Genomic DNA, 13,656 nt, shown 5'->3' on the forward strand with positions numbered 1-13,656 from the left:
GACGGAGCTTAAAACATCACTTTAATTTATTACCCAGTAAACAGTATTCGTAAGGTATATTTATAATATACATATGGACATTCATTAAGGTCAGACTGATCAATTTTAATTAACTGATGCATAAACTGTGTCAGTTTAATAGTTTAATAAAGATTTCAATACCATATGAATTTTGTAGTAACACGAAAAGGGTTGAGTAGAAACATAACCATGATTACTATGACATAATCTGGTATATTTGAAGCAGGAACAGATTTGGAAATGATGTCATTTAATGCGAAAACATCACGTAGTTCAGTTTTCTTTCACAGACTTAACTTCAGTACCATGCACACATCTTGTTCACTGAATTTGAGAATAATGTCTTGCAAGTTCAAATACTGACTTTCGATGAGTATATTGTGTAACCACCTTGTACACGAACAACTGATTCAATACGCCTTGGATCAATTGCCTAATTTGATTCTGAGGAAGTCTGGGCAGGTGGGTCTCTCTGTCGAACATGACGGCCTAAAATGTCCCACAGATGCTCAATGGGATTGAGATCTGGACTGATGGCTGATCAAGGGATGGTCTCAATGGTATTCTGTTGCAAGACCTGGGTGACAGCGCGTGCTCTTTGAGGCCTTTGTTTGTCATCATAAGATGGGTCTTCTGGCTAGAAAATCTCCTGTTGATACCAAGGTCCATTAACGTTACCACGAATGGTAAAGAAGTCCATCTTGCAAACCCAGGGAAATGCATCCCCATACTATGATTGACCGTCCCCAGAAGGAAGCGTCTTCTGGATGTTGCAGGGAACCATAGTTGTGTTCCTTTGTTTCCAGACACGTGTACGACCATTCACCATCTGCAATAAGAAATGACTCTCATCGGAAAAGTGAACCCACCGCCATGATGCAATTACACCACGCAAGTCGTGCTGTTGTGTGAGCTTGACACAGTTGATTATACCAAAACTATGCCACTTTGTAGCCTCTTGGCGCCGATCAGGAGAGTGCCCGGGGTCTTCACCTGGAGCACAGCCCTTCTGACACTTCTGGCCGTAGTGTTAAGGAGTCTCCATATTCTCCATTCGTCACCACTCGCCCTTTTCCGTAACCTCCAAGGAGACTCGTCCCCCTATCGATGCTTGTTATGTGCGAAGATACGACAAACCAATCACAACGCGCGTAACGGTTGCGGTGCTTTGATAAAAATAACCCCGACTACTTAAATCGTTTATCGCATTATGTTATTGTTTAAAAAATCATGAAAAATATATATCGTCATATTGAAAGTACTAAGAACGTAGCTAACTGAAGTGTGCTGTCTAATGTGAAGTTTTTGACAAGAAACGTGATTGACAGTGAGAGATTCAAATACACGAACGTGCGTTTGTTGACATAACGGCTCTCAAGGGTCCAACTGAGTGTATTTCTGACGATCTTGCGGGCTTGCTGTGGTGATTGTACGTGCGCTTCCAACAGTTCTAGGAAATGTAGTTATAAATCGCTACGAGTTTCAAAACAATAATATGATATCTGGGTGTATCTAATCAACTTTACTCTTTAACCTTGGGCATATATTTCACATCTCTGTGAATATTTTAGTCTGACCTATTTTGGTCATTCATATATTTTTCAGCGAATTCATTTAAAATTCCACTTGGGGTATGACAGCAAGGTTACACGTATGTTCAGTTGAAGAAATATTTTAAAGTCATTATTGAGTTTCTGCTTTGGGATTTAATATAGCTGGGTTTTCTTAATAAATGGTATTTGCATATTCAATAAACAAATCCCTATTCGTAATTATTAAACCCTTTTCAGAATTATAATTGGAAAAAGAAGATGTCTTTTACAAATATGTTTTTCTCTTTCCTTAGATGTATCAAGGAGGTTCAATTCTTTAAAATAAATAAGCAAAAACAAAAACAGCAATACAATGTTTGAGTACTTCGGCCATATTAAGTACCATTGCAATCAAACAGGAATAGAGTTATCGTTCCTGTTTGAAGTAGCTCTGATGTTCCTACGCCAATATGAAATCTTTCCATATAGGGCCACCAGTCGCTATTCGGCTTGTCCAGGAATAACACGAGTTGGTCACGAATGCATATTCTCCGGAAAGATCTTGGTGGGTTCGACCTAGCAGCGTGTCAAGGGTTTATGAGCTGATGGCGAGCCTTATCAGCCTGACTTTGCCAGGACAACCCGACCCCTCTCTGCTGCATTTGATTTATTTTATCTGTCAACCATGATAATATTAATCAAAAAATTGTTTTTTTGTTTGCCTTTAAGTTGAGTTTTCTGCTCAATAAAGAGGAGGATTAACATCCTTGCCCTCCACAGCACATATCCCCAAGCACATTACTCAACTCTTTCACATGGATGACATTGAGATTTTTTCAGAGGAGAGGCCAGTGTGAAAGAGTTTTTTAATGACCTGGGAAGACGTGAAGCAGCCCTTAATAGGTTGCCGAGCAACATAACTATGTTCAAGTTCAGCTTGTGTAAGACTGTACGTATGATAATGATGTTCATTAAGGAAACTATTGCAAGTGTAAAGTGGAACGTGTCTCCCAAACACACACTGTGGAGCATGCCCAGAAGCAGTTTGTGCATGTGCCAGACGTCGGCATTTAATTTAATCATTTTTCTGCTATTTGGTACGAAGAAGATTATCAGATGCCCTGAGATGGCAAATGTTTGTCATGCATAACCCCGGTATGTCCTTTAAAGCAATTGGTCGGGAACTGTCCACTACACAGTTGTCAGTCGTATAATGCAGTCTGTGACTCACCCTCGTAAACAGAAGAGCCATAGCTTTTGAGATAGTGTGTGAAGTACGTGCTTTACATTTTGGTGACTATTTTGATGCATTCCAGTATTACAGGATACCCTGTTTGGACCATAATTGTAAAAACATTGCTATTGGATTCAGGTTTAATTTAAGCTCATGTGTTTATGTAACCTGATCTGAAATAATAATCACCAAATATAATTAACAACGAAAGGCTTCAGGACAGTGTTCATAAAAGAAATATTTACTTAAATGTGTTCATATTAATTAAAAAATGTTTAATATGTACGTACAATGCGTTATTTACAATAATCCAATATTAATACAATGCATATAGCTGGCTATAACATAACAATATTAACAAGAGAACAATTGGAAATTTCATCAGAACTGTTTATTGGATAACAAAAACTACTGGTTGTTTACATATTGCCCGGTCGAGTAGATTGCATAGAGTAGCAGATTCAGTGCATAGATCCGGAGAGTCGCAGATTCAGTGCATAGATCCGGAGAGTCGCAGATTCAGTGCATAGATCCGGAGAGTTGCAGATTCAGTGCATAGATCCGGAGAGTCGCAGATCCGGAAATTCGCAGATTCAGTGCATAGATCCGGAGAGTCGCAGATTCAGTGCCTAGATCCGGAGAGTCGCAGATTCAGTAGATATCGCCAGCGGGTCGCAGATTCATGTTATAAAGTTGACTCAGTTGATACGAACACACATTCAGCTGTATATCGCGCATCTCAGCCATGTCGACAGAAGTTGTCGGGACATCATTGTCGTTGTTATCTGTTGTTAATGCCGATAACAAAGAAGACCCGATTGGACTTAACGTAAATTTGCCTATTACGCAGGAGACGCCAAATTGGCGCCGCAGAATAACGGGACTTGGCTCATTCACCTTCTTTGCAGGCGCTGCTTCCCTTTGCTTACAGACCGTTACTGTATACATAGCATCCCAGGTTCCAACCATTGAGAAGGTGTTGAACATCGACAGCACCACCAGCGGAGTCATTATGAGCTGTAACGACATCGGCTTCTTGACAACCATACTGTTTAGCAGTCACGTCCTCCGTACCAGTCATATTCCACGTGTCCTTGGTGTATGCACTATTGTGTACGGTTGTGCAAGCTTCCTATGCAGTATTCCCCATTTCCTTAATCCTGCAGTTTTGCCTAGGACGTCAGAGCTGAGGAACATCAGTTCGGAACAGTTCCACCTGTGTACAAGTCAAGGTCGAAACCTCCGTGGAAGGATACCATGTGATGATGACGGCCGTGGGTGGAGGGCAAGCAAGTCCTGGTCAATAGCGTTGTTCGCTGTGTGCTTGTTGGTCCAGGGTGCGGTGAAAGCTCCCAGAACGCCTCTAGTCACCGAGTACATTGACAACAACGTTATCCAGAAACGACACACGAGCGTATTGTTAGGTAAGACGATGATAAGTGGTCCACGATCATTATGTATATGGCAGGCATATAGCGACGAGAACACATATAAATAGTTAACGCTTCCTTTTTCAAATAATTATTTGTTTTCAATAAAATAACTGATACGTTACCACGTTACCTGGGCGGTTGAGTAGCCGAGGGGTTAAGGCGTTCGCTCGTCAGACCGAAAACCCGGGTACAATGTGTGAAGCCCATTTCTGGTGTCCCCCCACCATGATATTGCTGGAATATTGCTAAAAGCAGCGTAAAACTCACTCACTGACATCACCTGTCAACTTGATGATGACAGTGGGAACGAGTCCATGTCTGACTGTGGAGTCCCTACAAATCTGATTTGAGTCTTTCAAACAACTCTTTTGGTGACCCGCAAGTATTTCTCACTCAAAGACCACAGTGTCAATGCTCCAGTTTTCCATACAGCGTTTATTGTTATACTTAAAACAAGCAGAAGGTATCAAACGATGGAGCAGTCCGCCTCAGAGTGTATCCGTTTCTGTTCGCGTCTAATTGAGCATGTCAGTGTTTATGTTTAAGGTTCAGTCCTGACTCTGGGAGTCTTCGGTCTGGCTGTTGCATTTGTAATGGGTGGGATCTTCTCTGCTATACCAGTCGACTTGAGCGGTAAGTGCTTAACATGTGAACAGTGACTACGTTTTTCAGAGTAGATCCCGAAGAGAACCATAGGCAGTTAATATAACATAATACCTCCAATGCTTTAAAAACTTCCGTATCAAATGACTTTAGAGTTGTTGAAAGGCGTGTCCTGGCTGACTTTACCGTCGTAGTTCCACCAGCATGGATTGGTGCTCATATTATCAATAGTATCGATATTGCCAATATTTGATTATTTACAGACCACTGTAAAGCTGATATATTACCGTTGTGATTTAAAACAACATTCACTCACAAACTTATATTTGAGAAATGCTGTGTGGTACCGAATGATTCTCACGGCCGTGAAAAGTATTCCAGAGATTCTCTACGGAAGCCTGGATCCACTGTATCGTCTTCGGGTGACCATTGCTGGCAGGGATTAGCTTTCCGGTTGACACGATGACCCGGTCTCACCTTTTCGAAAAATATAGGATAGCGTTGTGTCTTACATTTATCTTTGCCATCATCAAGAATGACCATAGAGCATGTTCGTGTTTGTATTGTTACATCTTACTATTATCCCACTTTAATCATAGACACAACGCTAACGAGACGCGACCCACGATGGATCGGTGCTTGGTGGCTTGGCTTCTTGGTGCTGGGGGTGATTTCCGTTGCCCTTGCGGTCCCGTTGTTCATCTACCCTAAACAACAGAATAGTCGACCCCTGGCCCCGACAGAGGAGCAGACGTTTTGGATGAAGGTTAAGGGTATGTGTATGGGAAGTCATAATTGTTTGAGAGAATTTGCACAAACAAAGATAACTGTGAGGGCATTGTTTTTCACCATCGGATCACGTTTTCGTTAATACTTACATTAATTATAATATACTCATGATTTCGTCACAACTGTGCCATCGACTCTGCTTTTGGCAGGATTTCTTATGGACGTGGAGAGGGTTTTATCGCTTCTAATTCTTATGCATATTGACTGTGTCACCAGCTGATGTTAACTTTGATACCACACACTGATATATTGTCGAAGCAGGCTCAACAGGGGCGTAGCTACCATTGTGAAAAAAAGCCCGAGCTTACACATGATTGTTGCTAAAAAGGTTCGGCAAGCTCTCAATACTATCTAATATAAAGCTTTGCAACCTATCGGGCTTACACGAAAATATTGACTTGCTACGCGTCTAATTTGGAGTGATTAACTCTGTTGACACAACACTGACCCCAATAGTATGACAAATATGATGGATTGTAATACATAGGTCAAGCACAACCTTATTATGAACAGCATCTACTTGTGTGCATTTTGGACGACCAGACTTGGGTCATCGTCTCCGCTACCCCAGCCTCGCCTGTTTTTAACATTTGAATCTGAATGTCAATCTATGTCAAATTATAGCTTTATAAGATATATCACGTTTGTTGGCATGTGTTTCATATACACGTTGGGCGGTGTGGTAGCCCAGTGGTAAAAGCGTTTGCTCGGCCGGGTTCGATTCCCCACATGGATACAATATCTGAAGCCCATTTCAGGTGTTCCCCGCCGTGGTATTGCTGGAATATTGCTAAAAATGGCGGAAAACACAATTCACTCACTCACTCTTATACAAGTACGTAGTCACATCTCGTTTGACATCATTTTGTTGTGACGTGACGTCGTCCAAGAGATGACATCGTTGTCGCAACCTCACATTACACAAAAACACCTATGAGGTCGCGATGTACCATCACATAACTATCCCCACCTTCATATAAAGTTCCATATATGTACTCCTCCTTTCTCAGACGTCCCTAAGTCTGTGTTTCGAGTGCTGAGAAATCCAGTCTACCTGTTTACCTTGCTGGCAATGGTCGGACTGAACATACGGGCACTCGGCCTCATCGTCTTTGGGTCCAAGTACATGGAACACGTCTTCAGTGTTCCAATCTGGCAATCAAGCATGTTTATAGGTCTGTACAGTTTGTGTGTGATCTATGTTTTACGTCGTTGTGCTTCACAGTTTAGGTATAGACATTTTTACATGTGTACATGATTTACACTGTAAAGACTTGATATTTTGCCCCCGTCCCTTGCCAAGTAACCCAATATTCTGCCTTTTACAAATTATATGCTAGGTTTAGGGACTCAAGTCACAGGTGCCATTGGTTACATAGCAACAGTGTTCAGCCAATCCCTTGGGGCTATGTTGTCACATTACAAGGGTGTGAGGGAGCCAGAAAACCAGAAAATCGTTCTACCTGCACTGTGGAGGTGGTAACAACCCATCTCAATCTGTGGATTGCATTTTAGGTGTCATCTGGACTGTGCTGTCTGGGCTTGCAAACCTATAACCAAAACTTTCAAACAATATGACATTATTACTGTCTTTTTGTCTATGACATTATTTCTGTCTTATAACCAAGACTTCTTAACACTTGACATTATTTCTGTCATAACCATGACTTTGACTGTCTTATAACCAAGACTTCTATAACATATGACATTATTTCTGTCTTATAACCAAGCGCAATTGGCACTATAACACTATGACTTCTGTCTTATAACCATGACCACTTTTATAACAATATGACATTATTACTGTCTTTTGTTTTGTGTCATCTTTGACTGGAGTACTTGGCGCAATTGGCACACTTCCCCACCCATTTCCGGTGAGACGTAACTGTATTATTTCAATAATTGGTTAAATCCGAAAGTTGAAAATTTTGATGTAAACGATTTTGATTGTTCTTTTTCCCAGTATATTAATTCACATTCTTGTGAGGATTGTAATGATTTGCCTTTCACGGATGATCTTGTGTCAGGTGAAATAACCGACAGAGAAATAGTAGATGCTCTAAAAAGTTTTAAAAAGTGGTAAATCTGCAGGTGAGGATGGAGTACCCCCTGAATTTTTAAGATGTCGGGAAATTGTATTGTACCTTATTTGAAAATTCTTTTCAATAGAATCTTAAATACTGGCTATTTTCCAAAATCATGGAATGTAGATATGATTTTGCCTTTGTTTAAGTCAGGTAAACGAGGTGACCCCAACGATTATAGAGGTATTTCTATTCTGAATGTTACAGGTAAATTGTTCACTATTGTTACAGAAAAGCGCCTAAGAATTGGTTAGATGTAAATGATCTTTTATCAGAATGCCAAGCTGGTTTCCGCCAAAATTACTCAACAGTTGATGATCTATTCATATGACAAGCATTGTGTTCAAAATATTTATGTAAGCCAAAAGGTACATTTTATTGTGCTTTTATCGATTTTAAAAAAGCTTTTGATTACGTTGATAGAAATAAATTGCTGTATGTACTGCTTACTAAAGGTCATGAAAAATTGTATCGTATCTTATCTTGTGCAGTCCGGATTGTCTGGTCCAGACTCGATTGTTTCCATACTGCGTCGTACAGCTGTAATATACTACTGAATGCCGCGTCCAACAAACACAAACACGGAATTGTACAATCGACCCTGCTTTTAGCAGAGATTCCATGTGGATTTGAAATGTCGTTTCTGTTGTTAACATTGCAGACTGTATATGTTGGAGCAAATTCATCTGAAGAACAGTCACACTGTACTCGCTGTCAGTAATATCAAACAACATATGCTTCCATCACCATGTCTCTTGCGCAGTCATTATTTCCTCACAAGAGTGAAATACCTGGACTATTGCTGACTGTGTCGTTAAATTGCTTTCATTCAATCTGAACTATCCGAACAATTCCCGTCTTGAGTGGATCGAATGGTCTCGCTATCCTTTGTATTGATGTAATTTAAAACGTTGGCATTGTCAGGTATAGGAGTGATGCTGCTAAGTGGAAATTGGAGTTGGGTGCTAGGTGCTTTCTCGGTGGGGCTGTGGTATCTCGTTTTAAGATGGATCACAGAGGGTGCCTCTTATTTGCAACTGGAGCCATGCTGCTGTCCACAATTACTGACAGCGTAAATATGACAATGGGATGCCCCAACAAACGCATAGTTGGGCTAAACATGAAGTAAGTTTGTTTTGATTTGGTTAGTTGTCTTTGTGGAGTAACATTAGGTTCAAATACTCTTCAAAACCACGCACAGATATGTATTCATAATTTCGTACACGAATAGATTCTTTCATATCCATCTGAAACATGAACATGCCAATAGGTTGCACGAATGATCTAGTGCAGTGTTGTGTCCTTTAATCGGTGCGAGAATTCCCAGGCTTGTTCAGTTATAATATTTCGTCAAAACGGTACGAAGAATACTCAGGGCTTTGCTCACACATCAAGTTGGTGAGTGCTGACGGAGACGAGGTAAAACCAGGTAAAACTCACTTTGTCTGTTTTAAGTGATTTGGATTTTGTTGATGAGAGAGTTACAACTTAACCACGCGATGGAATAATTATTGTCACCTGGTCTCCAGATTAAATGGCACTCTGAACTCAACTGCTTGCCAGAGTGAGGGTGCAGACTTCCTTCCGGTTTGCCGCAACGATGTCACATTTTTCTCCCCATGCCACGCCGGGTGCCACAGTTCCACTGATAGCGTGAGTACTTGTCAGTGGTACTGTAGATCAAGATCTATACTACTTACACTTTGCTAAGGATCACACAAATTCCCAACTTTACTTAAACATAGATTTATAATTTGAAATTGTCTCCATTTAAAACTGGATAAATAATAATATGGTAACCCTTCTTTAGGCAAACAGCCACTTAAATCTAACCTTATACACTTGATGCATGAGTAACATAAAAATGGTTTTCATGGCACCAATCAACCATTTTGCAAATCATGGAGAGTCATTGGCGAGCACACTACACCTGTCAATAGCAGGTATGGGATCCACAAGATGCAGTGACATACTAAAACCTACGATCCATGCTTACAATAAGCTTAGACATTTAAACCAAATTAGACCCCACATAATAGTTTTCTGTTGAATCAATGATCTGATCCTTAGCAAAGTGTGAATAGTATATGTTATGTAGGAATGACCAATGCGTCAGTCATGCGATGATGCTAAATTAAACAAAAATCGACCAGCAACAGCTGTCGTGTTACAAATACCGCTCAAACACGACATGCACGGTGGCATCACTAATACGCTGATGGTAATATTCCATTCTTGACTGGAATCCTGTCAATTTAAAATGAAGCTGTATTACCTTTTCGCAAACATAGTGTTAAAATATGGGGCGATGGGGTAGCCTAATGGTTAAAGTGTCCGCTTGTCACGCTGAACCTTGACTGGATTCCCCGCATGGCTGCATATGTGCAGCCCAATTCTGGTGTCCACCGCCGTAAGTTGCTGGAATATTGGTAAAGCGGCGAAAACCATACTCACTAACTCACTAACTCACTCACTCACTCATCCTCTCACTAACTCATTCACTCACTCACTAATGTTGAAATGATGCCGATCAAACTGTACTCCTTGTTTTGTTACCAAGTGCATTACCCAGCTGCAGGACCTTGTTTGGTTTAAGATGTATTAACCCTATTTCAAGCCTAGTGTTGTTTGGAGCGGTATTATCCAGCTGTAAGCCAGTGTTTTATACAGCTGCATTACCCTTCAGGAAGCCCTGTGTTGTTATTATGTTGTATGACCCTACTGTACCCCCGTGTCGTCGTTATACCATGTATTACCCCTATGCAGGCCAAGTATGTTTATCAAGATGTATAACCCAACTGCAAGCCAAGTGCTTGTATAAAACTATACAACCCAACTGCAGGTCTGGTGTTGTTATACGGCTGTATGACCCTGTTTCACACCGGACTCCCTACTGCCTACTATGTCTTAGTGTAAAGCTGTATTACCCTTCCACAAATCCTTTGTTACTGTACATCTGCTTCAAGCCTCTGGTGTTGTTATGAAGCTGTAGAACCCTACTTGAAGTCCAGTGTATATGTTCTTATGAAGCTGTAAAACCCTACTTGAAGTCCAGTGTATATGTTCTTATGAAGCTGTAGAAGCCTACTTGAAGTCCAGTGTATATGTTCTTATGAAGCTGTAGAACCCTACTTGAAGTCCAATGTATATGTTCTTATGAAGCTGTAGAACCCTACTTGAAGTCCAATGTATATGTTCTTATGAAGCTGTAGAACCCTACTTGAAGTCCAGTGTATATGTTGTTATGAAGCTGTAGAACCCTACTTGAAGTCCAGTGTATATGTTCTTATGAAGCTGTAGAACCCTACTTGAAGTCCAGTGTATATGTTCTTATGAAGCTGTAGAACCCTACTTGAAGTCCAGTGTATATGTTCTTATGAAGCTGTAGAACCCTACTTGAAGTCCAGTGTATATGTTCTTATGAAGCTGTAGAACCCTACTTGAAGTCCAGTGTATGTTCTTATGAAGCTGTAGAACCCTACTTGAAGTCCAGTGTATATGTTCTTATGAAGCTGTAGAACCCTACTTGAAGTCCAGTGTATATGTTCTTATGAAGCTGTAGAACCCTACTTGAAGTTGTATATGTTCTTATGAAGCTGTAGAACCCTACTTGAAGTCCAAGTGTATATGTGAAGCTGTAGAACCCTACTTGAAGTCCAGTGTATATGTTCTAGAACCCTATGAAAGTGTATATGTAGAAGCCCTACTTGAAGTCCAGTGTATATGTTCTTATGAAGCTGTAGAGAACCCTACTTGAAGTCCAATGTATATGTTCTTATGAAGCTGTAGAACCCTACTTGAAGTCCATGTATATGTTCTTATGAAGCTGTAGAACCCTACTTGAAGTCCAATGTATATGTTGTTATGAAGCTGTAGAACCCTACTTGAAGTCCAGTGTATATGTTGCTTATGAAGCTGTAGAAGTCCAGTGTATATACTATGAAGCTGTAGAACCCTACTTGAAGTCCAGTGTATATGTTGTCTGTAGAAGTGAAGTCCAGTGTATATGTTCTTATGAAGCTGTAGAACCCTACTTGAAGTCCAGTGTATATGTTCTTATGAAGCTGTAGAACCCTACTTGAAGTCCAGTGTATATGTTCTTATGAAGCTGTAGAACCCTACTTGAAGTCCAGTGTATATGTTCTTATGAAGCTGTAGAACCCTACTTAAAGTCCAATGTATATGTTCTTATGAAGCTGTAGTTCAATGTATATGTTATGAAACTGTAGAACCCTACTTGAAGTCCAGTGTATATGTTGTTATGAAGCTGTTATACATTACTGCAAGTCTAATGTCGTTTCAGTCATATGGAGGCTGTTCTGGCGAGGAAGGCGGGGCAGTAGAGTTGGGAATGTGCGACTCTGGCTGCACCAAGCTCTACCCCTTTATGGCGCTCACACTGCTCTATGCAGTGGTCGGTTCATTCTCCCTTGTGCCCAGCTATCTTGTTTTAATCAGGTATAATCACAAACTTAGTTCATATGTATGAAGGTATCAGTATACATCTTATTCTAATGGACATGTGGAGGTCCGGGCTAGAACTGGTCTTCACCAATCCAAGCTTGTCGTAACATGCGACTAACGGGATCGGGTGGTCAGGTTTGCTGACTTGGTGAACACATGCCATAGCATCCCAATTGCGTAGACCGATGCGCATGCTGTTGATCACCGGATTGTCTGGTCCAGACTCGATTATTTACAGACCACCGCCAAGTCGAAAGTATGAAGACTTCAATACAAAGCCCATTGTGTGCGGTTACTTTTTTGTCTTGACACCAGTCCTGTATGAGGACTTCTTGTCTGCGGTTATTGTTAACACATTCCTTCTTAAGTCATGTATGTTTACCAGTCCTGTAGGACAATGTTAACACATTCCTTCTTAAGTCATGTATCTTTACCAGTCCTGTAGGACAATGTTAACACATTCCTTCTTAAGTCATGTATGTTTACCAGTCCTGTAGGACAATGTTAACACCTTCCTTCTTAAGTCATGTATGTTTACCAGTCCTGTAGGACAATGTAAACACCTTCCTTCTTAAGTCATGTATGTATTTCGCCTTTGTGTCATCTTGTAGCTGTGATATGTGTCACTGTTTTTCCAGAAGCGTCCCTGAAAGCGATAGGGCAATGGCAACAAGTATCTATGGACTTTCGTTATCGCTCCTTGGTATGTGACTTACTTTGCGAGTGTAGTTTTAAATCAGGGTGCCGTTCCACTAACCGATCTTATCTAAGATCAATCTTAGCAAGTTACGCCAATTTTACAATCGTCTTAGCTAACAGTTACACCCGTTCCACTAACCGATCTTAGGCCGATCGTAGCCGGTCCCGATCTTACGATCCGATCCAAGCTTAGATCGAGACTCTTTCGTGCGAGAGATAATAGAGGATGGTTGGTTGGTTTTATAGTTTTAGGGCGACGTTGGCCAATAAGAGGCCTATTTGCGCCCAACACATTGACTTGATTTAATAAACAATCATAGGTAATTTCATCGCCAAAAGGAATCGTTTAGTTAAGATAAAAGAAACGACAACACTATTAATTTGGATAGATGTATACGTATGTCGAATAACCTCTGCTTTGTGTTACGGATTAAAAACCTTGAGTAATCACTTCCATTTCTGAAACATGAATACTCATTCAATAAAAAAGCAGAAGGTTCAGATGACAGAGTGTTAAAATGATTTAAAACCACAGAACTAAATCTGTCTAAGCCATTCGAGATCCTGTCCAGATTACATCATATTTTCCAGATGACGAGACAAAATCTAAAACTGCCCGTTGCACAGACCCATACATGATATTGGGGCCCAAAACTGTTTCTAATGAAAATACATCATCAACCTCAAGTACAGCACTTCTGAGATTATGTCTTATGTTGTCATGCCCAGAGCATGTAATTAGATAATGTTCGATGTTTTCAGGCGTCTCCAAATTGCAATGGCCACATTTAGAAGAG

General features: G+C 40.6%; 1 protein-coding gene across 1 annotated transcript in view; it reads left to right on the forward strand.

Annotated features, from left to right (window-relative positions):
- LOC124291311 (solute carrier organic anion transporter family member 2A1-like) overlaps positions 1-13,656 on the forward strand; it is a 28,807-nt gene that overhangs the window by 11,203 nt on the left and 3,948 nt on the right. The window contains exons 11-18 of the mRNA XM_046728283.1: positions 3,503-4,211; positions 4,767-4,853; positions 5,423-5,596; positions 6,623-6,787; positions 8,621-8,821; positions 9,226-9,349; positions 12,000-12,154; positions 12,799-12,863. Coding sequence (XP_046584239.1) covers positions 3,503-4,211; positions 4,767-4,853; positions 5,423-5,596; positions 6,623-6,787; positions 8,621-8,772 — 1,287 coding nt within the window. The 3' untranslated portion in view covers positions 8,773-8,821; positions 9,226-9,349; positions 12,000-12,154; positions 12,799-12,863. The remainder of the gene's footprint in view (positions 1-3,502; positions 4,212-4,766; positions 4,854-5,422; positions 5,597-6,622; positions 6,788-8,620; positions 8,822-9,225; positions 9,350-11,999; positions 12,155-12,798; positions 12,864-13,656) is intronic.

This window comes from Haliotis rubra, unplaced genomic scaffold, assembly GCF_003918875.1.
Source record: "Haliotis rubra isolate DU_JTF1 unplaced genomic scaffold, ASM391887v1 Scf49, whole genome shotgun sequence".
NCBI classification, from domain to species: domain Eukaryota; kingdom Metazoa; phylum Mollusca; class Gastropoda; order Lepetellida; family Haliotidae; genus Haliotis; species Haliotis rubra.